The sequence below is a fragment of the Onychomys torridus genome, chromosome 14, assembly GCF_903995425.1.
Source record: "Onychomys torridus chromosome 14, mOncTor1.1, whole genome shotgun sequence".
Lineage (NCBI taxonomy): Eukaryota > Metazoa > Chordata > Mammalia > Rodentia > Cricetidae > Onychomys > Onychomys torridus.
In genome coordinates this window covers 56,944,502-56,969,488 of record NC_050456.1, presented here as the reverse complement: position 1 = coordinate 56,969,488, position 24,987 = coordinate 56,944,502, and the positions used below count along the sequence as shown (strand labels likewise).

The 24,987-nt window shown below is 39.2% G+C and overlaps 1 protein-coding gene across 31 annotated transcripts in view; it reads right to left on the bottom strand.

Annotated features, from left to right (window-relative positions):
- Positions 1-24,987, bottom strand: part of Nrxn3 (neurexin 3) — a 1,610,845-nt gene that overhangs the window by 1,068,118 nt on the left and 517,740 nt on the right. For all 31 annotated transcript variants that reach the window (XM_036206284.1, XM_036206279.1, XM_036206286.1 and 28 more), the window contains one exon: positions 19,869-20,252. In XM_036206284.1, the coding sequence (XP_036062177.1) occupies positions 19,869-20,252 (384 nt within the window). The remainder of the gene's footprint in view (positions 1-19,868; positions 20,253-24,987) is intronic.

The following is a 24,987-nucleotide window of genomic DNA, read 5'->3' as shown; positions in this document are numbered from 1 at the left end:
TGAGTTCTCTGATCTAATCAATAGATTGATCTATTGACAGATTTACTACTTGGCAACATTAGGAGGAGCTGGTGGAAACTTTTGGAGGTGGGGCCTATGTGAAAGAACTAAGACAAAGGGGTCATGTCATTCAGTGTTTGGTCATCCTGGCTTCTGAGTTCCCATGAAATAAACTGCTCTTTATGGCCTCTTCACCATGGTGTTGTGTCCACCTCACCTTAGGCCAAAAGCAGTAAAGCCAGCCAGCATAGACTGAAAATTCTAAAGCCATAAGCCAACATCAATCTTGCTTTCCTTAAGTTAGTTTCTTGGGTATTTGTCTCAGAGATGGGAAACATTAATGTGCAAGTTGAAACAGGGGTTTCATTACCTCTATGAGGAAAGGCTTTACTGTGTGCATTGTTAGGGGAAAATCTGGCTAAACCTGGGTCTATGTTTTTCCTTATCTTCTTTCCCATACAACCAATGTATCTTCAACAAGATCACCCAAGCATGCATGATAAAGAAATTTTGATTGAATGGGCTTTGTGTTGGTTAGCTTTTTGTCAACTTGACACAAGCTAGAGTCATCATAAGAAGGAACCTCAATTGAGAAAATGCCTCCACCAAATTGGCCTAAAAACAAGCCTATGGGGGCTTTTCTCAATTGATGATTGATATAGTATGGAAGGGCCAGATGACTGTAGGTGATGCTAACCCCAGATGGGTGATCCTTGGGTGTATGCAAAAGCAAACTCTGCAAGCTATGAGTGTACAAGTTAGTAGGCAGCAGAAAGTTCTATGGTGTCTAATTTAGTTCTTGCCTCCAGGTCCCTGCCTTGAGTCCATCTTGGCTTCCCTTAATGGATTAGAACCCAAGATATGTAAGCCAAATAAACTCTTTACTCCCAAAGTTGCTTTTGGTCAAGTTTTTATTAGAGCAACATAAAGCTGACTACAAGAACTTTCATGACCAGTCCATTACCTATGGTCCTTAGGATGATTTTTGTGCCCCTGTAGGACTAAAGACACAGTTTATCATTTGTATTCTTTACTTATATAATTGTACTTATTCTATGGTAGGCTTTCAAAACTTTTTTTATTAAACAGGAGTAAATGGTAGTGATAAAACACAGCTATCTATAAGATTCTGCATCTTTACACACTATCCCTTCATCCTCAAATGCTCCCTAAGTTAATTTCTCCTTCCCTGCCCATTTACCCACCTTACTCACTCAGTGTAATTGACTTAGAGAGAGAAGCTCCTGGAAAAAATTCCTACCCAAAAAGTTCTCTGTAGGAGAAAAATCTATGTTCTAAACCTAATCAACATGAAGTAGTCTCATTTTCTTCTGAACATTCTTCTTGCTTCTCTAGCATTGACCTTAGTCTTGACATTGTCAAACGCTGATACCCTTTCCTTAGAACATTGTATTTTAAATTAATGAAGAAACCAAGTTTTCTGTAAGAAATCTTGGCTGTAAGCATGAAATCTCAGCATGAAATAAAGATATATACATTGGAGGAAGAACATACATGCTAAAAATATTTAAAAGTATGCTCCAGTATATGGCCACACATCGAAGAACATTTGTACAGCACAAATAAATCTTGAGGAGTTTTTGCTTTGTTTTATTTTTATTTTGTTTTTGCTTTATAAAGAACACAAAGTTAGGTGGGTTGGATCTGGAAAGAATTGGGGGTAGTGAATATGATCAAAACATATTATATGAAACCCCAAACTATGAAAGAACTAATAAAAAGATTTACAAATAATATTTTGAAAGACTTTTGATGAAAAGTGAGCACCCTCATGTCCTGAGCCTGTCACCACCACCAGACCTGGATTGCATACATTATGCAAGGCAGCAAGAGACAGAAGATAACCGACTAGCCATGGCCATACCTTTCATCTCACTTTCTCTTCTCTAGATCCCGGACTAGCCATGGCCATACCTTTCATCTCACCTTCTCTTCTCTAGATCCCGGAACTGACGATGTTCTAGAACTATCCCTTAGGGATAAGATGCTATCTCTTTGAAACTTTCTAAAATGAAGGTCTCAACCATTCTCTGCATGAATATCATAGATCTTTTCGTATCTGGTCTGGAAGATATCTGTGAAGCCAGAAACCGAATTTCTACAGGTAAGAAAGAGAGATTAGAGCTGAAAAGTCCAAGACAGGATCACAGAGAAAGCTGGAATGCTCTGTGAAGCCCCTGTTCTTAGAACAGTCTTAGATCTGTCAACATGGAAGCACATTGAAGGTTAGAAGAAAGAATCACTAAATGGCCTTGTCTGATCCATCAACAGTCATTCAATGGAGTATCATGTGGTCCGCTAGAGTAAGCTGGATCATCACAGTGCCTCACATTCTCCCTCTTTTGAATTATAATCCCACATCCTTTATCTATGGCTTTTTGCTGCCACCCATGATAGTGAGTGTAATATATTAACCCACTTCATCTTGGCTTGGTACCTTCCACTACAGTGGATAAAGCACATTAACCCCTCTGTCTCTAATTGGTACCATCAGTTACAGTAGATATAGTATACTGATCCACCTATCTTGGTTTGGTACCTTTCACAATAGTGTATATGGTATATTATCCCACCTATCTTAACTCAGGGCCTTTCATTATAGTGGATAAAGCATATTATCACATATGTCTTTGCCTGGTACCTTTATCTGTAGTGGATATAATACATTAGCTCACCTCATCCTGTCTTGTTATAGTCAACTATACTGGCTACAGTATATTATCCTACCCATCATGACTTAGACATATGCTTTTGCTTAATCAAGAGAATGTGGACAGAGGAAAGAAGTAGCAATGTGTGAATTATTAACTAAGATACCAAAGGAATTAAATGCTTCTGTGTCCTCTCTTGTATTCCTACTTTTAGTCAAGAGTAGAATGTTCCCTGAGTGTTTTCCCACCTAAGGAAAACATGAAAAACCATGAAACAGACCCATTCTAACAGGAAGCCTTGAGCCATATCCAGACGTTTCCCAGCATAGAACTGAGCCACTCCAACCAATCCTCAGATCCACGGGTATAAAATTTAAATACTGTTTGTTACAAGCCACTAACTTCTGAGATAGGTTGTTGACAATATTCCTGAGGCAACAGTTGGAAAGTACAGCTACTGTGAAGTCATTAAAATTATGTTTTGAAGATTTCTTTTATTATTTAAGGCAAAGGTTATATAGTGCTAGATAGAAATAATGCTATAATTACTTGATTATGAGGTAATTTCTGCCAAAAGTTTAGAACTAAAAAGCTGGAACTAAAATTACTTACAATAACACTAAGATATATATTTATAGACATATACATTGCCTCAAAAGAGTAGAACAAGACATATAAATATGTTAATAACAATAATTTATAACTGGTATATTTATGTTGGTTTTAATTAATTTATCTTTGCCTGCCATTAAATAAATACTGGGCTAATTTTGGTTATATTAATAAATTTCTCTACAGGCTACATTTTCTACTGTGAACATACATTACTTTAATAATCATAAAAATCAATGTTTGTTTTTTTAAAATGAAGATTCATGACCTATAATGTTGGCAATAACCCACTAATGATAACTCTTTATGAGATTTCTTCCAATAGTAGTAAGTTTGCCTAACAAAGCTATCATCTAGAGATTGGTTTATTGAATTGTCTTTCATAAAGATAGAGTAACAGTCAAACCAAAGTCAAGATTCATTACATCAGTTGTTCTATCAAAACCCTCGGGAATGTTGCTCTGTAGTTAAAGGAAATGGGAGAGGTCAAACATGTTATTCACATTGGAAATAAGCTAAATGTGCTTGAAGAGATTATGGACAACAGGAGATGGAAGGTTCAAGAAAAGTGATGAAGAGGTAAGAACATGGAAGAAATAGTGGGAGACAAGAGGGAAATGCAAAGAATTAATCCTTCTGAGTGTTATCCCAAGGACATATCTCTTTCCCATCACTCCACCATCATCCATATCTATTTATATAAAAGCATCTGAGAAAATCCCACATTAGACAGAGAGTGACTCCATCGTGGTTGCCAAGTCATTTCCTCAAGTAGGAATTGCTAGTCCTCCACAATATAGTAGTTATTCCTTACATATTTTGGCCAATCAGTTTTATTGTCATTGTGTTCCCCTTGCCTATATTGTTTCCTCATTTAACATAATTAAATGGGTAATAGCTTCCAGGCTACACAATATGGTTAGAGAGTTCATAGGGCTCTGGTCTCCCCCTCTACTAAGCAATACTTAGCTAGATGACTACTACCCACCAACCACCCTGTGGTTTGGGGTAGCTCTTAAACCCTGTCCAACATTCTGAATAAACACAAGCTAATTTCATTGAAAAGATCCTTAAAAGATAGGCACTATTGCTGTATCAAGGAGAAAAAATGAAAAGCATGTACTCTGTGTATGTTAATTATGGGGCAATAAAAAAGATGAATAAGACATGAGAGAGGAGACAGAAGGGAAAACATAGGGGGCTGGAAGGTGAAAGGAACAAGAGGTGGGGAGGGAAGGAAAGGGTATCACTCATTAACTTCCTTTTATGTTCTTACAGGGACACTCCCTGCTACTTGTGATAAGGGTAGAGATGCTTGCCCTGGAGAGCAAGATGGCTTCTCCTATTGCCTTCCTGGTCTACCTGTCCATCTGTTTCCAGTAAGTAACATGAAATCTTGTCTCTGCATATCATCATGAATTACAGGAATAATTACTACAGGCCCAAAATGTTAGGCCCTTGAGATTCTGTTCTAGGATTATCCCTATTTCTGCCCAACAGAAAATTAAAACATATTGGAAGGGGGATCAGATATTCACCAGGCATTGAGCTTCTATGAGTGCCTAAAGAAATAAACTAGAATATGAGCTTGAGTTATTCCCACTAAATTTGGCTTTCATTAATCCTTTCATTATTTCCCTCTACAAATAACACCGAGCCCCTTTTCTGACTTGGACATTAGGGATATAAACTTAATGGTTCATAGTCCAGAGAATGAGACAGACAAGGAAAAGAAACATTACACAGATCCAGGCTTGTAAATGAAGTACTGTGAGTATAAGTATTCATGTATGCACACATGTATACAATATATGACTATAGATATGAATCGGGCTGTGTTGCAGCCCCAAATTAATTATGAAGAGAAAGTTTTGTCTTCCTGGTGCTTTTCTTCCCATCCAAATTCCATGGCACCTTAGACTTCCTCTCTTCTACTGAGAACTGTGTGGCAACAGTATGTTGAAGTGTCTGATTGCATTTGTTGAATGTGAATTCACTCCAAGTAGCTAACTCCCATCTCAGCTTATCCATCATGTCTGCTTCCTGAAAATCCTACAGCAGAGAATGGTTAGGGTTGCAAGAAAACAAAGACTATCTTCCACTTCTTATGGCTTTTTCTCCCTCCCCTAAATACCTGATCAAAGAATAGCAGAAACACTTCTAGACTGTGCTAAGAAAAAAATCCCTATATCCAGTCTGCTAACACAGTAACTATGACAAGTTATTTAATCTCTCACCATCTGTGGTTTAATTGTCTAAATATAGATGATGCTATGAACTTTACAAACTTATTCTAAAATGGAACAAGAAAGGAATACTACTCACATATTTAATAGTTACAAAGGTACAGGCATTGTGCTAAGATGTTTACATAATTATCCTAGTTAAGCCTCACAAATGCCTCAGAAACATTTCAAGAGAACAGAAAAAAATGAGTCGTAGAGGGGTTAGCAGCACACTCAAGAGCACATGAAATACATGTGATGAAGCTGATAATCAAATCTAGTTGTTTGCATCTAACCTTGTACATCATAAGTATCAAATTATACCCAGCAAACCAACACCATACATGCTTAATCAATGTGAAGAGCACTCTCTCTCTCTCTCCTCTCTCTCTCTCTCTCTCTCTCTTTCTCTCTCTCTCTCTCTCTCTCTCTCTCTCTCTCTCTCTCTCTCTCTCTCTCTCTCTCTCTCTCTCTCCATATATATATGGGTGGGTGTATGTATATACATATATGTATATGTATTTGTGTTTTCTTTTTCTTTTTTTTTTTCAAGACAGGGTTTCTCTGTAGCTTTGGAGGCTGTCCTGAAACTCGCTTTGTAGACCAGGCTGGCACATTTGAATCTGGAGATCCACCAGGCTCTTCCTCCCAGATGTAGAACTAAAGGTGTGCACCACCACAACTTGGCTCCTTTTTATATATTCTTAACTGAATTTCAGTTGATTTGATGCCTTCAGTACAACACTATACTCTCTACTTCAGGTTAGCCTTTGAGGGGTTTTCTCTTCTGTGGACATGATTAGAAATCTGCATTTTCAGACTGCTTCTCTGCATGTCTCTTTTCAAACAGACCTGTTGATAATGTAAGGTTTGGGTAGTGAGATTTTCTAGACCATGAGCTGCTTACTATGAAGTAATTGCCTAACTTATGTGAAATAAATAAATGGACTATTAAATGTGCAAATTCACAAGCGTCCACCAAGCTTATGTACAGAGACTGTGAGCTTCACTTTCCCAATGTCTCACTATCAACACTGCAGGGAAACAAGCTCAAAGGCATAATAAGCAAAAGGACCTTCAGACATTGATCTTGGATAGACATCTCTGGACTAGGATTCAAAACGCTGACTTAGGAGTCCTCCTGTGTCTATTTACTACCCAAATGATGGCAAGTCCTAACACCTACTCTCACCTCAGTTCTTCCTTTATAAATCACGAGCAACAAAATAGCTGACTTGTTAAGGCTCTGAGCAGCTCTGTCATTCTGTGAATCAATATTACCTGCTACTTGGCAAGACTAGGATTTCCTCCATCAGTGATATCCTGAGATGTTCCAACAGTCAAGTCTCTGTTCAGTTTTGCTTCTGAAATGTGTGATTTAACTACACTCAGTCTAGGACCACATTGATAAATAAGTTGAGGTAATAAATTAGTTACCTATTGTGGACCAAATACATGTTTTCAGGATAACAAACAAACATGACTCCTATAGGAAACAGAGGTCCACCATTTATACATGTGGTAATATCTAACACCCATCTGCATTACTGTGCCAATAATGCACTCCTATAGCTTAGACAGGCATGGCTTTCTTCCCAACAGTTGCTAAACAAGAAGCTATTCTCCACTTCAGTGAACACATGGCCTGCTCCTATCTTCCCTGACTTTATTTAGTGACTACTGGACTATTAAGAAACTCCAAATCACAACATGTAAGGACTAGTATTAGAAACTAGTGATGCTGATCCTGAGAATGACTAGAAATTCCAATGGAAAAAACAATTGTTGTCTTTAAGCATCTGAAGGTTGAATATTTGTCTTTAAACAAGCATTTAAGCTCGATTGGCTCTGTCAGCCCCAGTGTGCCTCATTTGAGTTTTTGGATTTGTCTTTTGTTGCTGTTCTTTTCCTTTTTCTTTTTGTTTGTTTGTTTGTTTTGAGACAAGGTATTGCTTTATAGACAAGGCTGAACTTGCACACAGTACATATCCTACACTGGCCTTGAACTCCTGATCTTCCTGTCTCAGCCTCCTGAGAGAGATGTTTGAAGATGTGTGCCATCATACCAGTGCTAGCCTATGCTTCTTTACTGAATACATCTTTTTATGGGCTCCGGAGCCTGAACCAAGATCAAAAGAAAGGCATTAAAAAAAGAGAGAGAGACTTTTTGTACTTTTGTAAATAGATATGCTTGCCGAGGAAAAGAAGAAAGAAGAAAGGAGAAGGAGGAGAAGAAGAGACTTCAGTTCATGTAATGTGAATTTTTTTATTTTCACCATAAATGGACACATTTCTTCATGAAAAAACAAGCTCCATTCTTGCTTTGATAAGAAGAGAGTATTGATCAGAAAAGTGCAGCCTTGGGACTAAAAGACCCAGAAGTCCAGCTGAACTGGTCTTCTAGCTGGGTATTCTTAATTCATTTATCCTTGGGCAAGTTAGTTTTTCCTTGACCTCAACTCCTTAGATATAGGTTATAAATGAAAACAGCATTTCTCTTCTATGGCTATTGTAATGATTAAGCTGCCCACTTCAAGTCATTATATTATAAATCATGGAAACCTAGAAAACATTCCCATAAAACATTTAGGAAATTTTTTCAAGGGGAAGTATATGCAGCAGATATTGAATTAAGCTCCAAAACTTTGAAGGTCCTTTTGTTTTTGTTTTTTTTAATCACATACATATATATGGGAAAAGAGTTCATCTATCTCAAACCCCAATGAATACTTCTATCCCTTCCTTATATGGCTATCAAGATTGTCATATAATTTCTTCCTCTGTTTCTACTCCTAATGTAGTCTTGACTTTGTGGAGTCCCACCAGAAGTGATTCTGTCTCACAGAGGCTACAATACTGGGCTGTTTGTGTGTGTGTGTGTGGTGGGGGAGACTGTTTTATTTCAGATTTAGCAATGGGACAAAGAGAGCAGAGATAGCTGGGTAAAGATGATGGCTTTAAGCAGCAGCCTACCATCATGGGCATAGTGACATTAAGAATCAGCTGCTATCCTCAGATCCAGAAAGAATGTCTTAGGGGTGTAAAGAATTCAACTTAAAAAAAAAAATCAGAGCAGTTATCTTTCTTTTACAACATCACTGATAGTGATAAAGAATGTGCCAGCCTTAGCTGGTGCCAGTGTGTGGCCATGAGCAACTATAAGAAAATAACATTCAAATACCAGCAGGCCACAGCAGGAAGTTTCAGACAAGGGGCCTGTGGAGAAGATTAAAATCTGAAAGGCACAGGACTTTCTTTCCCTGGGGGAACAGTGAAGGGGGGGGGGCATGCTAATCCCATGGATTTCATAAGGTTTCTGATTTACTAGCCTCTTAGAAAGCACTGTTGGGGATTGTCATTTTGATGGGAAGGCCTTGCTGCAAAGGTTAAACATGCTAAGAAGCATGAAATGATCTTCTCCAAGAAAGATCGCATCTACTTGCCAGGGAAATAGCCATCCAACAGCCCACAGAAGGGGGTCTTTCAGGAGTCATTCATACCCAGGGTTCTTAGCCCTGACTCCCGCATGCACTTGGTATTCCAAAACACTCTCTGTCCAACTGAGTTTATTTATCATTTGTGGAGAGCAAAAGGAATGGATGATGAAAGAGAAAAGAAATACATTGCATATCTTCCCTTCACATAGCTTTCCTCTCAGTCAATTGCCAAAGTTTCAAATAAATATTACCAAAGAGAATGAATTATGGAAGACTAATTGAACAGCATTTTAATGCCACATTCTTCTGCTTACAAAATCATGGAAACATAAACACATCTCTTCACAGACTAGTCATAGATAATGCTCTTGCTTCTCAACATCCAACACTGTGATAGTCAAAGTACAGGTCTAAGAAGATTTTACTCTATTAAAACTTGGGCCATTCAGTTTCTACCTTGAGGCCACAGTTCCTCATTTAAACCAAGAGGAGGGGGCTGTGCTAGATATATTCACATCTTTGTTCTACTGGCATCTTTTATACTCCAAGTTTTAAGTTGTTTTGAGTTTTAAGTTTTAAAACTCAGTTTTACGTTGGGGATTTGAGGTGTCTTACCCATGAGGATTTCATCTCTATTCTTCCCTCCCTCTAAATTCAGAATTAAAATTGAACTTATGATAAAATAAAGTGGAGGACCATCTCAGATATGAAAGGGAAAACTATACACACAATTTGTGCACGCACATATACAGCCCTTGTAATTTCCATCAGTGCTGTAAAGTGTGAAGGAGAGAACAGAGTGGGAAGAAATTAAAACTGTGACTTCTCACCTTTAAGGAATTCATCTTTTGGTTTAATCTTAAATCTGGATACTTCTGCAAGATGACTAGGGACGGGACACAGCTAATTTTCCCACCAAGTATATGCCAAAGCTACACTAAGCATGCCACAACCATAATAGATTCCTAACACATGTCTCTATACCACCCTCAGACTATTTGAAATGTAGACAAAATACATACTCTGGTGGGCTTTCATGGTTCCCTCTTCTGCTTTTAAACTAGGGTTGATATCATATGCTGAAACAGGAGAAAACTAGAAAAGACCCAGTGGCTCCAGAATTTTTTTTCCACATTGTCAAATTACTACATTTCTGATTCATAGGGGGCCACAATGGGGACACGGTGTTGTATAACAGAGCATCCGGCAAGACAGCAAAAGAGCCACTCTCAGTGTGTTAAGCGTAGGTACGAAAACTGAAGCATACTGTGACAGCAAAGCTGATGTCAGTGAGACTCCTTGCTGTGTCCCCTTCCTGGTAGCCTTGTTCCTCCTCATTCCTCCCAAGATCTTCATTTATTCAAGATAGCCGCAAGAAACAATGGACTTGGATGGGCATATACTTGTTTTCATTTACTGTTGGCCACCTTCCAGATATGAGCAATCAGTGATAAAGTCCTAGTAACATTGCCCCTTCTACCTATTAGGTATCCAAAGTCAGCTTCCATTCTACCTACCTGAGTTAGGTCTCTTATCTCTTTTAGTGCCAGTGCAATGTGCACTCATGTGTATGGACCTGCTAGCCTTTTTGTATAATTTTTTCTTCCTCTTGGAATAATATAGTTTCATTCCTGGGAGATAGATTTCTCACTTCAGCGACCAAATCTCAGCTCTAGCATTATCCCGTCCTTGATGCTTTCCATGGAATTTCTCTCTGAATTTGAATCCCACCTTTCTTGGACACCAGACCATCATGATCTGTTTATTAAAAGAATCACAATCTCCCTCATATTAAACACACTAGCTGGCACGGTAGCACATACTGAGGACTTTGAAATGAATTGGATCTTAATTTCTTCAACTAGAGACTGGTAATCATGATATATCATCTGCAGAAAGGAAGTAAGTGTGAAATGGCCCAGTGCATATTAAGAACCCAACATAGAGCAGATGCATAATTCCTTTCAATAAAAAGTAGGTCTCTTAACTTTCTTTTTCATCCAAACTGGAGCAAAGAAGGATTCGTCTATTTGTGAAAGGAACCATGAAGCCAGCAATGATAGAAAAGCCTGCAATGGCCCCCTTGTTTTGTGTTTTGAAGCACTTGTTCCTCATAATTTAGCGGCATCTCAATTTATTGTACTATAATAGGCAGATGTCTGCTGGCAGTTAAGCCACTTTTAGCAAACACAATAACAAAGGTATTGAGCAGAGATGCAAATGGCCATTACAACCCTGCTTTTGAGGACACTGCAGCCACTGAAGGTATAAGCAGTTTTCATACATTGTACCAAACAAATACTGACCCTCACATTTCTCTGGCTGGATGCAAGTGTATGGCAGACTTAAAAGAAAAAAAGAAAGAAGAAAAGATCTCCAGTGTTGCCACCTGTTAATTTCAGAATAACACAAATATCCATTCTCAACCTCTTCTTTGGAACCAGAGGAACACTATAATGAGATTTCCCACAGACCTCAAATGTTCATTTGTGGATCTTGATATATCTTCATGAGAACACACGTTGGTCATGGGGAAGAAACACTTGAAGAATTCAAGGAGACAGACAAAAGAGGCTGAACATGAGGGGTGTGCTGGATATTACCAGAGACTCATTAAACGACATAAGCAACCATGCATAAGAAAAACTGGGGTTTAGGTTGATGTCAATGAACTGCATACTTCATAGGAAACCCCCGTTTCAGATACACATCATTATCCATCCTAGGATCACAAACAGTAGGCCAAAATAGAGATAGCCTTTCAATTCTCTGAAGAAATTACAAGCTATATTTATTAATATATCAATATTTTGTGTCATAAGCCTGAAATTCACTCTGTACAACAAAACACTCATTTTCTTGGGCAAATGTGTTAGAAAAGTAAAAACTTCTTTGCACTGTTGATATAACTAAAGCCAGCATCCTGACCGAGAGAGATTTGCAAACTGCCAGAAGCAGGGACTCTCTGTCCTGTTCTGCCTGCCCTTCATTCACCTTTATTCCTCTACTTGGGAACAGAGGAGACACTGCCAAGCTGATGACATTTGAGAATCACAGAGTTTTAGAGTTGAAGGGCCCTAAGAGAGCATGAAACTGGATTGCCTCGTTTTATTCTTATAGAACAGAGAGGCCAGAGGATCCAAATAACTATCTCAAGGTCATTTATCTAAATAAAGGAACTGGGTATCCTGGGAGGTAGGGGGCACAGGTACACGGCAGAACCTCTCCTCAGTGACATGGAGACAAGTGGAAACAACCAGCACAGTTGTATTTGACCTTGGACTCCAGAGCTGCTCTTGCTCCCACACTAGTTAGTTATTCTGACCAGAACAGTTGATAAAGTGGTGTGCCATGTTGTCACATCTTATTTGCTAATTGCTATGTTTTTCTATTCCTATGATTGCCCCTTGAACTATCATACTCTGTAGATGACATTAAAGCTTAAAGATTATGTCTCCATTCTCTCTGTTACATTATAGGCTCATGAATGACACGGCAATGTGTTCTTTACTAGTCTGTGTCTTCAGGACCCCATTCCCCATGCCAATGTTGGAGTTCAATAGTAAGCATCAAAGTTTCATTTCCTATAGTCTTGTAGACAAAAGGCTACAGAAAGTAAAGTTACTGAAGGTAGGAATATATTGAATGTGCAGAGATTTTAGTAATTTACTATAATTCTCTAGAGATGCCACAAGGCAAACTTGAGTTCTTCATTTTCATGTTCTACTTGCTATCTAGTTGTCCAAAGAAAATATCAGTATTTAGCCCTGTCATGATGCAAGATGCTTTCATACGAAGACAGTCAGGACTTGGTTCTTGGAGAAAATGTAACAAAAAAATGACCAAGGACAGTGGCAGTGCCATTTACTGAGATGGGAGAGACAGAAGTAAAATAACTTTGATGTAGGGGGGAAGGACTAATTGCAGGTGTCATCTCAATTTTTAAACCGAGATGCCAAAGAGAAAAATAGGGATATAGAACTTGGGGTTTCCCCGGAGAGTCCTAGGCTAGAGATCTCAATTTGGGCATCACTGGTATAAGGATGACCTTTGATGCTCTGACAGTGAGTAAGAGCACCAAAAGAAGTATGCAGACAGAGACATGAAATAGAGACCTGAAGCACTCTGACACTTAAAACCACACAGTACGAATATATGCATAACACAGTGCTAGGGATTATGGGCACATCAATATACTTCATGAACTATTTCTTTATCCTCATTGATCATGGAATCCAGATTTTGTAAACATGGATGGAAAAGGCTTCTTTGTGTGTGTGAAAGAAATGGAGTAGAAATCAAGGAACCATAAATTCTAACTACTCTTGAGCTCCAAGATAAAGTAACATCAGCTTCTCTCGAGTAGTATTCTCCACCTGCCAAAATGAGGATGAATCTCAGATGACTCCAATGCAATCTACTCACCATATTGTTTTCTGATGTCCTGATTCCTGTGTGATGTATGTGTGACATTCATATGACATACTCCAGCCTCACTGTGACCTGTGCCAGGCAGAATCTACTGCTGGTATTGCTGTTGTTACTGCCACCCAGGAGCAATGGCCAACCAGAGAGTTGACTGAAAAGGAGGCCCTCAGTAAAGACTGGGGATAAATGCTGATGCCATCCTCTCCTCTAGGAACAAACCATTTAAGAGGTTTCATGTCTTTATTCTTGTGTTTGGCACATGGATATGACAGATAAACAAAATTGCAAAGGCCTGGAAGAAGTATGTCCTGTTTATCTTAATTTCATGGTTCTATAAATTAATGCTCTCAAAATCATTTGATTTCTATAAGCACGGTTAATGTTTTATTTCAGCACTCATGAGGAATGGCCAAAATAAGGCAAGATAAAAAGAAATCTGAAGCAGTTTCATGCAGCTGGAAGTCTATAACCATCTATGGCCATATGAGTCAGGGTTACCTGTCCTAAACCATGGAAGAATGAGCAAAGGGCAATGAATCAATAAAATTGTATTAACTTACATATGTATAAACATCTATGTGATTTATATGTAACTGTGCACTCACATATGCACATGTGCGTATATAAATATATAACAATTAGGAAGATAAATTTGAGGTTTCAATATGATATTCAGTAGGAAAAGGAGAACACACATTTTTCCTATAGCTTGATTATGTCTGTACATAAGAACAGTCAAACTCAAAAAACAGAGAAAGGACTAGTCATAACTGATTTAATGGTTAGTTAATTGTGTTCAAGTCTTAAGCGTTTTTTTTTTATTTTGTTTTGTTTTTTTCCTGATTCTTGGTACTTGCTTGTATTTTCCAAGAATTGTTTCATGTGCATCTAATTATTTTATAGCAGTGGCTCTCAATCTTCTTAATGCTGTGACAATTCCTCTTGTTGTGGTCACCCCCAACCATAAAATCATTTTGTTGCTACTTCGTAACTGCTATTTTGCTACTGTTAGGAATTGTAATGTAAATATCCAATATGTGACCCAAAGAGGCTCATGATACAGGCTGAGAACCACTGTTTTATAGCATGTATTCCTTTCCAGATAGTGAAGTTTGAAACTGCAAAGAGTCCACAATGGCATCTGTCATTTGTTGTTTCTTCCCTACATCTTAAGTAAAGAGGGGTTTAAAATTAAAGGAGTGTTATACTTAAACAATGTAAAAAAACAAGTCTCAGTTTTTGCTGGGAAAAAAATTAATCCATTCTCCTGATTTAGACAGAAGGCTTAGACTTTTCACCTCTCTGAAGCGTTTGAAAATTGAATCCCATCTTTCCTCTTGGGAACTGTTTTAGTCTACTATGAGCATTGCCCTACCTTGACAGGGAGAAGGCCTATGATTCTGCAAAAACACTGTCCTAGTGGGGACATGGAAGACACTGCATTGAGTTTTTCCTCATTATCATGACCTACTCTTCTTAGGGAAAAATCTTCAACAAGAGAAAATATTGAAGTATATTCATGGACTTGGGCAGCCTCTGTGCCTAAGAACTAAAAATGCCCATTATTATCAAGCTCTTAACCTTAGGATCTCAGAAAGCCAGTGAGATGGCTTGAGTTCTCAAATGTCTCTTCTCGAGGGATCGTTCTAACAGGTACATATAATGTGATCTGGCCTATTCTGTCCCAGGTAACTGCCCAGCTGGACAGAGCAGAACACTGTGGGGACAAACACAACTCTGAAATAGGACTGTTCTCATTTTTTTGCAAAATGAAAACTCTAAATCGGAAAGTTCAGAAACCAGAGGTCAGAGGATCTTAATTATAGTGACCTGGGGTCCCTAGAGATGTTCTTCCTTCCTCTCCAAGATCATCATTTGATCAACACTATTCCACATAATCATCCCATGAAATCCTACTTTCTTGATGTCATAGTTAATTCTGGAGATTTCAAGTTACTGGGGAAGTATAATATGTTCATTTCCTAGATAAAGAACCAAGACGTAGATCAAGGGCCTCTATGCCATCTTGCTAATTAGTAACAGAACCAACATAGAATTCCAGTTCTGTCTGACTCTTACATTCTTGCCTTTAATCATGAGGTCATTTTGCCTCCAAACACTGTACCATAGGTTATTTTTTTTGACATGAGAATAGACTTTTTTCCCAAATAAATCCCACATATATTTATACAAAGCTATTTAAAGATAAACATAGAATGCACAATGGATTCAGATTTAGTTTGAAGGTCCACTGAGGAATTCTCATACTTGCCTTACCAGAATATTCAACAACTGAGCTTACCTGTTAGCCCCAGTGGAAAGGAGACTGCCTTATATTAATGAAGGTCAAAAATTCATAGCTTTCCAAGAGAGGAAAATTCCAGGACAGAATAAGATAGATTCAGTGGTATTTTTATCCACTATAAGACATCATAGGGACCAGCAAAATGGCTCACTGAATAAAAGCAGAGATGGCTGAAGTTTAACCCCCAGAAACCACCTGGGAAGGAGAGAACCAATTCCCACAAGATGTCTTCAGACCTCCATGCTCTTACACTTAAACATACACACACACACACACACACACACACACACACACACACACACACACACACACACAAACACACACACACCAACACACCAAATAAATCAATGTTAAATTATAGGACTTCATGGAAGAACAAGTCATCTTCCCAGTTTTCAATTGAACTGATTACAATTAAGTAGCTACTATGAGCTTTTGCTTTTAGGTTCCAGAGATGGCTCTCATCTTACTATGAATAGGACACCAAAAAGGCTAAATACGAGAATGATGGACATCACTATCTATATCTTTTTAAGATATTAGCAAGCCATGTTGAAAAAATGCAAAGTGCCATATCAGGTCAATTTTCAGAGGTCAGTATTTAGAGTTTCTTCTCTCTGCTGAAGGAAGAACTATCTTGTAAATGTTGGAAACAAAGGTGGCTCAATTTAACTAAGTAGAAAACTATCCAAGTAAATTACCTTAGTCTCCATCCTTGTATATTTCCTAGTTACCTTGCTTTTTTGTTGTTTGGAAACAACTTTGATGTAACGTTTGCCGTTAGATCAATACAATTTAGATGGTTGGCAATTTTCATCTGGTGTCACACCTGAGACATGTCCAATCCTGAAATGAAGTTTTCATCGCCATACTCCTACCTCCTCAATTTTATACACATTGGCTCCTACTAATACCACCATTCCTGTTGTGAGATAATTGATATAAGTGAGCCAGGGCACAGTTGTTTTAGGCTCAGTAGGGCACACCTTCTTGGGAATTTTCTTGGTCTTACTTTGGTTAGTAAAAATGATTAATTTTAGACTTAAGTCTAAAGCTTCCAGGAAAAAAATTAGATAAACAATTAGAGAAGGGTATCTGTGATCAGGCTGATACTGCAGTTCATGGGAACTATTCCCTAACCCAAAGGGTCACATGTTCCTACACAAAGATATCGTGAAACATTCTTCTTTCACTATTACTCATCAGAAATGCATATAGATTCTGAAGATCAGAAGTGGAAAACACCACAATTTTGTTAGAAATAGGAACAAGAAAATCCAAGAATCTTTGGACCTCCTTCCTCCCACCACGTTTCCCCATATGAAAGTGGCCACTCCACCTATCTGCCCTACAATTTGCTCACAGAAGTTGCTCATAACAGCTACCACACATTAAACATGTCAGACATTACCCTTTGCTCTTTCACATGACCACATACTAGTCCCCTGATCCAAAGTATAAGCTGTGCCCAGACACTTGTTTGCTGGTTAAATTGGTCACAGTGTCTAGGAAATTATAGGCCTCAAAAAAATGTATAAAAAGTGAAGAAAAATATTCAGAAGTCTCCATCAAGGAATCTGTTTCAATGGGGGAAAAAACAATGTCATTGGAAAGCTCTATTATATTCACTAACAGTGTGGTCCTACCATTTTTCCACTCCAATGATTCATTCTGAACATGGTGTCAGGAACAATACAGGGGCAAAAAACAATTAGTGGGGGAACAAAACAATCAGTCGAACCGTCTGGGGCTTGAGCGATGAATAGATCAAATGTCTTAAATTTGCTAAGCTGCCTCTCATTTGGCCAGAATGGATGGCTCTTGGCTGCACTGTACCAGGAATAATTGTCCCTCATATATCCCCAATCAGCTGCCTTTTAATGACTAGTCAAAAGTGACAATGTAAAAGATGCAGTGACTTTCAGTGTACTTGGCCAATTTTGGACCATCTCCCACTGATTTGCCCTTGGACTAGGTGAGCTCATAAACACCTTGCACAGCTGGCTATGGTCACTGCTTCCTGCCTCGACACCACAAAGCCTGTGAGTTACACGAGGAAGAAGTGAGATGTCTGAGGAAACATTCCATTCCTACATTGCTTTTATAGACAGTGTGATATTTCAACACCTTGGCTTACATCAAACCAGTCTCTTACATCCCAGAGGTCAAATGACCTTTCCATCTCTCCGAACCAGCACCAGGGTAGGCTACCCTACAAAGACATTTGGAAAGAGTCCAGGCACTTGACAGACTTAGCAACCCCATGTGGCCTATTTCTATTCCAGATGGCTGCCTCCTCATCTTAGCTCATATTATGGTTGTTGCTGCATTGAAAATGCAGTGAAATTTAAATTTAAATCCCAAAGCTACAAGAAAGTTCCCTTTTTCTCCTTCACCCTAATGTCCTGTGTCTTGTTTTTGGTATGACTGTAGGGAAGATTTGCTGTTCTCATGAAAAATGGATTTCTGAAATGTGGAGAGCATTTAGTACATATTAGTGATTGGCTTATAATTTGTTATTAGTGTCATCATCATCAAAGGAAAGTACAGAGCAGCAAGGGGACCTAGGAAGGCTTGCTATTCTCCTGAAGTAACATTGTGGAGCTCACAAAAAGCACTCTTTGAAAACAACTGCTCAACACCACTCCAGCCATGTCCAGTGTCTCTCTCCCATCACCACAGTTTCAATCCCAGGAGCTCCTGATTGCTGATTATCTTCAGTAATGTAGCCATGCAGATATGTCTTCCAGTCATTCTTTATCTCTCTACATCTCCCTCATGTCTCCGTCTTCTGCTTCTTGTAAAAACCTGCACTTCTTAGTCAAATAATGATAAACTCCTCTAGAATAGGAAACACATCTATTACAGATTCTATATCCTAGCCTAAAAGCTGTAGAACTGAGGGCCTAAAAAAAAAAAAAAAAAAAAAAAAAACAAACAAACAAACAAAAAAAAAAACCACTAATTGTATAAAGTGACCATTCATACGAAGGGGATGATTACAATCCATAGCCAGAATGAATTTGTGTGCCTCCTCTATAAATAGAGCAAGCTGCTACCTGGGGATAGCTTTCAAACAAGAATCTTCTGGTATTGGTGTTATCTCTTTTGTTAACTTCCGTACCTTCTTTTTTTTTTTTTTTTTTTTTTTTGCACAAACAATAAGTTTGGTGCAAATGTAAAATGTTTATGTTGTGCATGGAGAGGAAATCCATGGCGCTCTGCCTGTTCTGTAGGGTCAGCTTTCACATCTACACTGACCTTGCATGCCCCATTCCATTATGACTTTGTTTAGAAGAAAACAAAGCATCCGACATATTTCCCCCTCTGTCCTGGTTTCACATATGCCCTTTGATAGAAAATATACTTCTTCCTACCACTTTTTTTTTCTTTTTTTTTTTTTGTCAAACTAATGCCCATTCATGTTCAAATTGTCTCTTCCATCCCACTTCTTTGCAGAAATACTGTCTGAACCCCTACAATATGCTGGGTCTCTTTGCTCCTCTGCATCTTCCCTTTAATGATGTTAATACTAATAACTAACCATACAGCAATCACTAACAGGTACTAAATGCTCTCCACATTTCAGGAACCCATTAATTCAATCATCATCATCATCTAATGAGGTATGTTCCTGGTTGTCCGTCTTTTACAAATGAGTAAAAATTATCTTGGTGGAGCTCATAGGACAATTCGAGGGCCCAAATGGCTCCAGAGATCATGTTCAGAACCATGTCATCACTCAGCCTCTTAAAAAAAGAAGAAAAAACTCACCATATTTGTTAAGTAGTTATTTAATCCCAACAGACAGGCAGTTCCATGAAGACAGAGATAGACCCAATTTGTTCAATATTCTGCTTTTAGAGACCAATCCAAAAGTCAGCCTGCATAAACCACTAAGGAAGTGTCAGTTCAAGGACTAAAGGGAAAAATAAAGTTGGCTTACTTCTAGAACTTTCACTATCCATAGGAGATATTTAAAGTATATTGTGACCATGGGGTATTTATTATAAAGCTCTCCCTTTCTACCATCTAACTGATCAACAAATTTAACCATTCACAACTAGAAAGGATGAGATCTGCAGACTACGGAACCCAACACTGTTGTTTGAAAGCAGAAAATCACAAGGTGAGTAAAAATGTCCTCAGACCATGGAACACTCCACTCAGACCAGGAAATCCCACTCACCTCTTTCACAGGTTCTTCCCCAGTAGCCGGTGCCAGTGCAGTCACAGATGAAGCGGTTCCAGCCATCCTTGCACACCGCATTGTTCTTGCAGGGGTAGCTGTCACACTGCTTGGCGCTCATGCGTGAACAGGAGGACTTGACGCCTGCTGCATTCTGCATCTCGGCCAGCTGCCGGATGTTTTTGCTGCGCCCATCAATGAACAGGTCACGGATGCAGCCCACATAGCCATAGTTGAGCATGGCAGTCCAGAGTTCCGTGGGGAGAATGAGGCCAGCTCGGTTCTCTGGCAGTCCGCCCAGATACATGTCCCCCTCTAGGTCCAAGATTTCACTCTCACCACTGGCGGTGAATGGCGTGCGTCTGCTGTTCACAGATATGGTACCTGGAGTGGGAGACATGCACAAAGTGAGTTAAAGGGCCTTCTTGCATCTCAGGTGAACTTCTGGAGCTGCTTAAGGGAAGCAGCTCCGCAGGTGAGTGGAGATATCAGCATTGCCTTGTGGGAGACAACATTGTAATCAGGGAAATATGGCTGCAACCTGGTGGGAAGGAACATTCGGTTCCAGTCCCTGAAGCTAGGAAAACCTGGGCCATAGGAGGACTCAGAAACCCGGTGACTAACTCCAGTATATCTCTTCTCTCCATAACAATATTCGCTGAGAGGTAAGATACACAATAGGGCAAGAGAAGTGTAAATCCCAGCACTGCCAACTACCAGCTTTCCAGCCTCGAAGAGGAGACTCCACCTTCCATTCCCAAAAGGGAAAAATAATTATCCTCAACTAACAGGCTGCTGTGATGATCAAAGAAATGCATATGTGTAGAGTGATTATAGCAAAGCCCGGGACAGAATGGGCTTTGTAATGCTTTCAGGGGTTCATGATTCCCCAAAGGATTGGGCATTCTCTTTTGTCTCTCTATCCATGGATACCTTGTAGACTGGACATTGACTGCCCACTCTGTCAACCAAAATTTTGGGCATTACCTTTAACTATGTTTTTGGTATTGTTGTTTTTGGCTCGTGTGTTTGTTTTGATTTTAGACAGAGGCTCACTAGGTAGCTTGCTACAAAAACTAAACTAGGCTTAGACTTACAGCCATCCTCCTGCCTCTGTTTCCTGTATGCTGGAATTACAAGTGTGAGCCACAACACCCAGACAGAATGTGTTTCTTCATGCATTATTAAATACACAGTGAACACGTTTCTTTCTCTGGTAATAGTTTCAGGCACAGTGTTAGGATTATCAGGCACACTCTTCCTATTGGGCTTATTTTAAAAAGCATAGAGGCATAAAAGCAACAGATAATCTAAGAATATTAGCTAATAGCAGGTGTTATAGAAATAGTCAAATGAATGCCGTGAGATTAGCTCATAGGATCTACTTTAAAGTGTATAGCCAGTGAAGGGGTTACCACATGAAGAAGAGCTAAGCCAAAAGACTGAAAAAGATCCAGCCCTGCAAAATTCAAGGGCAAAATGATGCCTGTCAGAGAGAGTGGCAAAGTCCTGAGGGGACTGTGAGGTCGTTCATTGGGCAAAAGTGTCTATGGATCAAACCTGCCAACCTGAATCTGATCCCCTGAGTCCAGACAAAGGTAGAAGGAAAGAATCAACTCCACAAAATTGTCCTCTGACATCCACATGCACTCCGCAGTACACATGCACACACTATTTTTATTTTTATTTTATTATTATTATTATTATTATTATTATTATTATTATTATTACCCTGATGGCATGAAGACCTTTGTTCATAATCGAAGAGGCAATAGTGGTGAGAAAAGATGAGACCAGAGACACAGGTTAAGCCCTGGGAGGGGCCAGATAGTGGGTTCTGTCAAATGAGATTCTAGAAGCTACAACCTAGTGCCTGGCCTGGGAAAATGGAAGAAGTACTTCTGTATTCCATGGCTGTTCCACCCTGTTCCACCCTCAGCACCGTACAGCTCTGCTTCCTGAACTGTAAAATTAGGAGATGAGCAAGGTGGTATCAAAGCATCCTGCAGAATTAGTTTTTTAGTATTATTCTTGAAATGCTTTGCAGGTGTTGAGAGACGTGGGCTTTGCTATCCATTAGTTGGCCTCTGCTCTGGCTCTTCTGTCTGGGCCTCAGTTCCCTCAGCCAGTACATACAACCTAAAGGCTGAAGCTGACCAAAAGAGATCACAAATATGGTGTGTGTGCCCAATTACACCAGGAGAATGGAATGGAAAGAACATAAAGGGCCCTGGTGTGGAGTTGGATTTCATTGAATCAGCAATCCTCCCTTAACTCTCTTTAAAAGCTGTCTCCTAGAGAAATTTGGTTTGCCTATTTAGTTCTTCATATTTCAAAAACCCACACAACAAAAAATAATATCCTGGTTAGCATTTTAAGCATTTTATGTATTTTTAATTTATTTTATTTTGTATGTATAAGTGTTTTTGAATTCATCTATGTATGCATACCACATGTATGCATGCCGCCCAGAGGTCAGAAGAAGGCATCACCTTGGGAGTGATGGATAGCTGTGAACCACCCTGTGGATGCTGGGATGTGAATCTGGTTCCCTAGCCAAAGCAATAAATGTTATTAACCTTGCTGAGCCATCTCTCTTATCCCCTCACTTTATGTATTTAAGAAGAAAACATTGATTGATTTTGTGTGTTGTCACTCAGATCTAGAGGTTCACACATGAAGCATTTTACTTTGCCACTGAACTACACTGCCATTATGTGCATCTTTTAGACTCCACCCTCAAAATAATTTTGTGATGTAGGAGTTATTAAAATTCCAGCATGGGTGGGAGAGGAGTTTTCAAGGCTCCTCCCCTATCTGAGGAGCTACTGCAGCTGATGGCTGCTGAAGAGTAGAGAGTCATTTTTTTTAAATGGATGTGTGCTGTGGGATAATGTTTTTGTACACCAGTTTAATAAAATGCTGATTGGCTAGTAGCCAGGCAGGAAGTATAGGAAGTATAGGCTAGATAAGCAGATAAGGAGAATCCTGGTAAGAGGAAGGCTGAGTCAGAAGATGTCAGCCTACTGTCTAGAGAGCAACATGCAATGTCACACAGGTAAAGCCATGGAACACATGGTGACATATAGATTAACAGAAATGGGCTAGTTTAAATGTAAAAGAGCTGGTCAGTGGTAGGCCTGAGCTAATGGCTGAGCAGTTTTAATTAACATTAAGCCTCTGTGTGTTCATTTGGGTCTGAGTGGCTACAGGACTGTGGGACTGTGGGACTGTGAGACTGTGGGAGCTGGGTGGGACCAGGAAAACTTCAGAAACAGATGTGGCTGATGATAGTCTTCCCATGCACCAGTGGATGGCCCTAGACACATGCACACATGATTATCAGTAATTTGACTGGGGAGGAATTATTTAATAATAATAAGCAATAGAATAATGAGTTATCAGCGAGATAGATTGGTGGGTCCTAGGGGAGCTGGAGGGAGATAGTAGGGGCATGGATAAAATTAAAATGCATTATATATATACATATATATGTATGAAATACTCAAAGAATAAGTGAAATTGTTATTTCAAACAAGGAGGAAGTTGAGATTTGTGTCTGTTAATATCTTCTCTTACACAGCTTTTTTCAGCTCTTCACACAGGGCTAATGTGGTCATCAATTAATGGGGTAATGTGGTTTGAGTGGGAAACACCCTATACATATGCTCACATGTGTGAACACTTGGTCTCCAGCTGATTCTCCGTTTGGAAGGTTGTGGAATGTTTAGAAGGCAGACCCTCTCTGGAAGAAGTGGGTGGTCACTGGAGGCTGACTTTGAGACTTGATAGCCTTGCCCAACTCTCTGTTCACTCTCTGTTTTCTGAGTGTGGATACAAGTGAAAGGCCAGCCTCTTGTTCCCGCCACTGTGTCTGCATTCTCTAATGCTATGTCTTCCCTGCTGTGATTGACTGTAACCCTTTGGAACAGTAAACCAAAACAAACAAACAAACAAACAAAAATATCCTTTCTCCCTGAAGTTGCTCTAGTCGGGGTGTTTTATAATAGTAACAGAAAAGTAACCAAGAAAAGAGACACATAGACTTCCAAGTATAGACAGTAAGAGAATCAATTTGAAATTCAGAGCTTGGACTGTATACCATGAAAAGCCTATGCTCATAATATATGGCTGAACACATTTTAAATGCACTTACTGGGTTTTAAGACTCACTGTCTCCACTGAAGAGTGATTATAAAATGTTTTCTGGATCACCTTTCAGGCCAGTTAGTCTTCTGAATGCTTGAGGAAAGAGGCACATTTGGACATGCTTATTTTACAAATATCTATTTTAGAAGATATTGGTAGCTAACTGGAAAAAAATGCCAGAAAAATATCCTCACAAAGAAATGAAGTTTCATAGATCATATTGAAATGTAATTGTGGGATAATGCTTTTGGACACTGGTTTAATAAAACACTGATTGGCCAATAGCCAGGCAGGAAGTATAAACAGGATAAGAAGACAAGGAGAATTCTGGGAAGAGGAAGGCTGAGTGAGGAGATGCCAGCCTGCCGTTCAGGGAGCAGCATTTAATGGCACACAGGTAAAGCCACAGAAAACATGGCAACATATATATTAACAGAAATTGGCTGAGTTTAAGTATAAGAGCTAGTCAGTAGTAAGCCTGAGTTAATGGCCAAGCATTTTTAATTAATATTAAATTAAGTAAAAACACTCTATGTGTTTACTTGGGTATGAGTGGCTGTGGACCAGGCAGGACACAGGAGAAGTCCCAGCTACATGTAATGTTACACTGTTTTCTGTTGTGTGATGTTTCAATGGTGTTCTGATACATAAAGCTTTCTTGGAGTCAGAGAGTGGAGCTAGATACTCACTGACCATAGAGATTTGGAGGACTGTAGAGAGAGGAGACGGGAAGTGGGAAAGCAGGGCTGAAAGAGGATCTCAGGCCCTTTTGGACAGAGAAGAGATAGAAAGCAACTGGCAGCTGTTCCCTGTTCTCTGATCTTTCAGGTTCTTACCCCAATATTTGACTCCCAATCTTTTATTGATAAAGATTAATTAGATTATGCTTCAGCTTTCCTGAACTCATTATTGTTTACTTAGTAAATTGTATAGGCTTTGATCAAAATCACCAGTACTTCAAGACATTGAC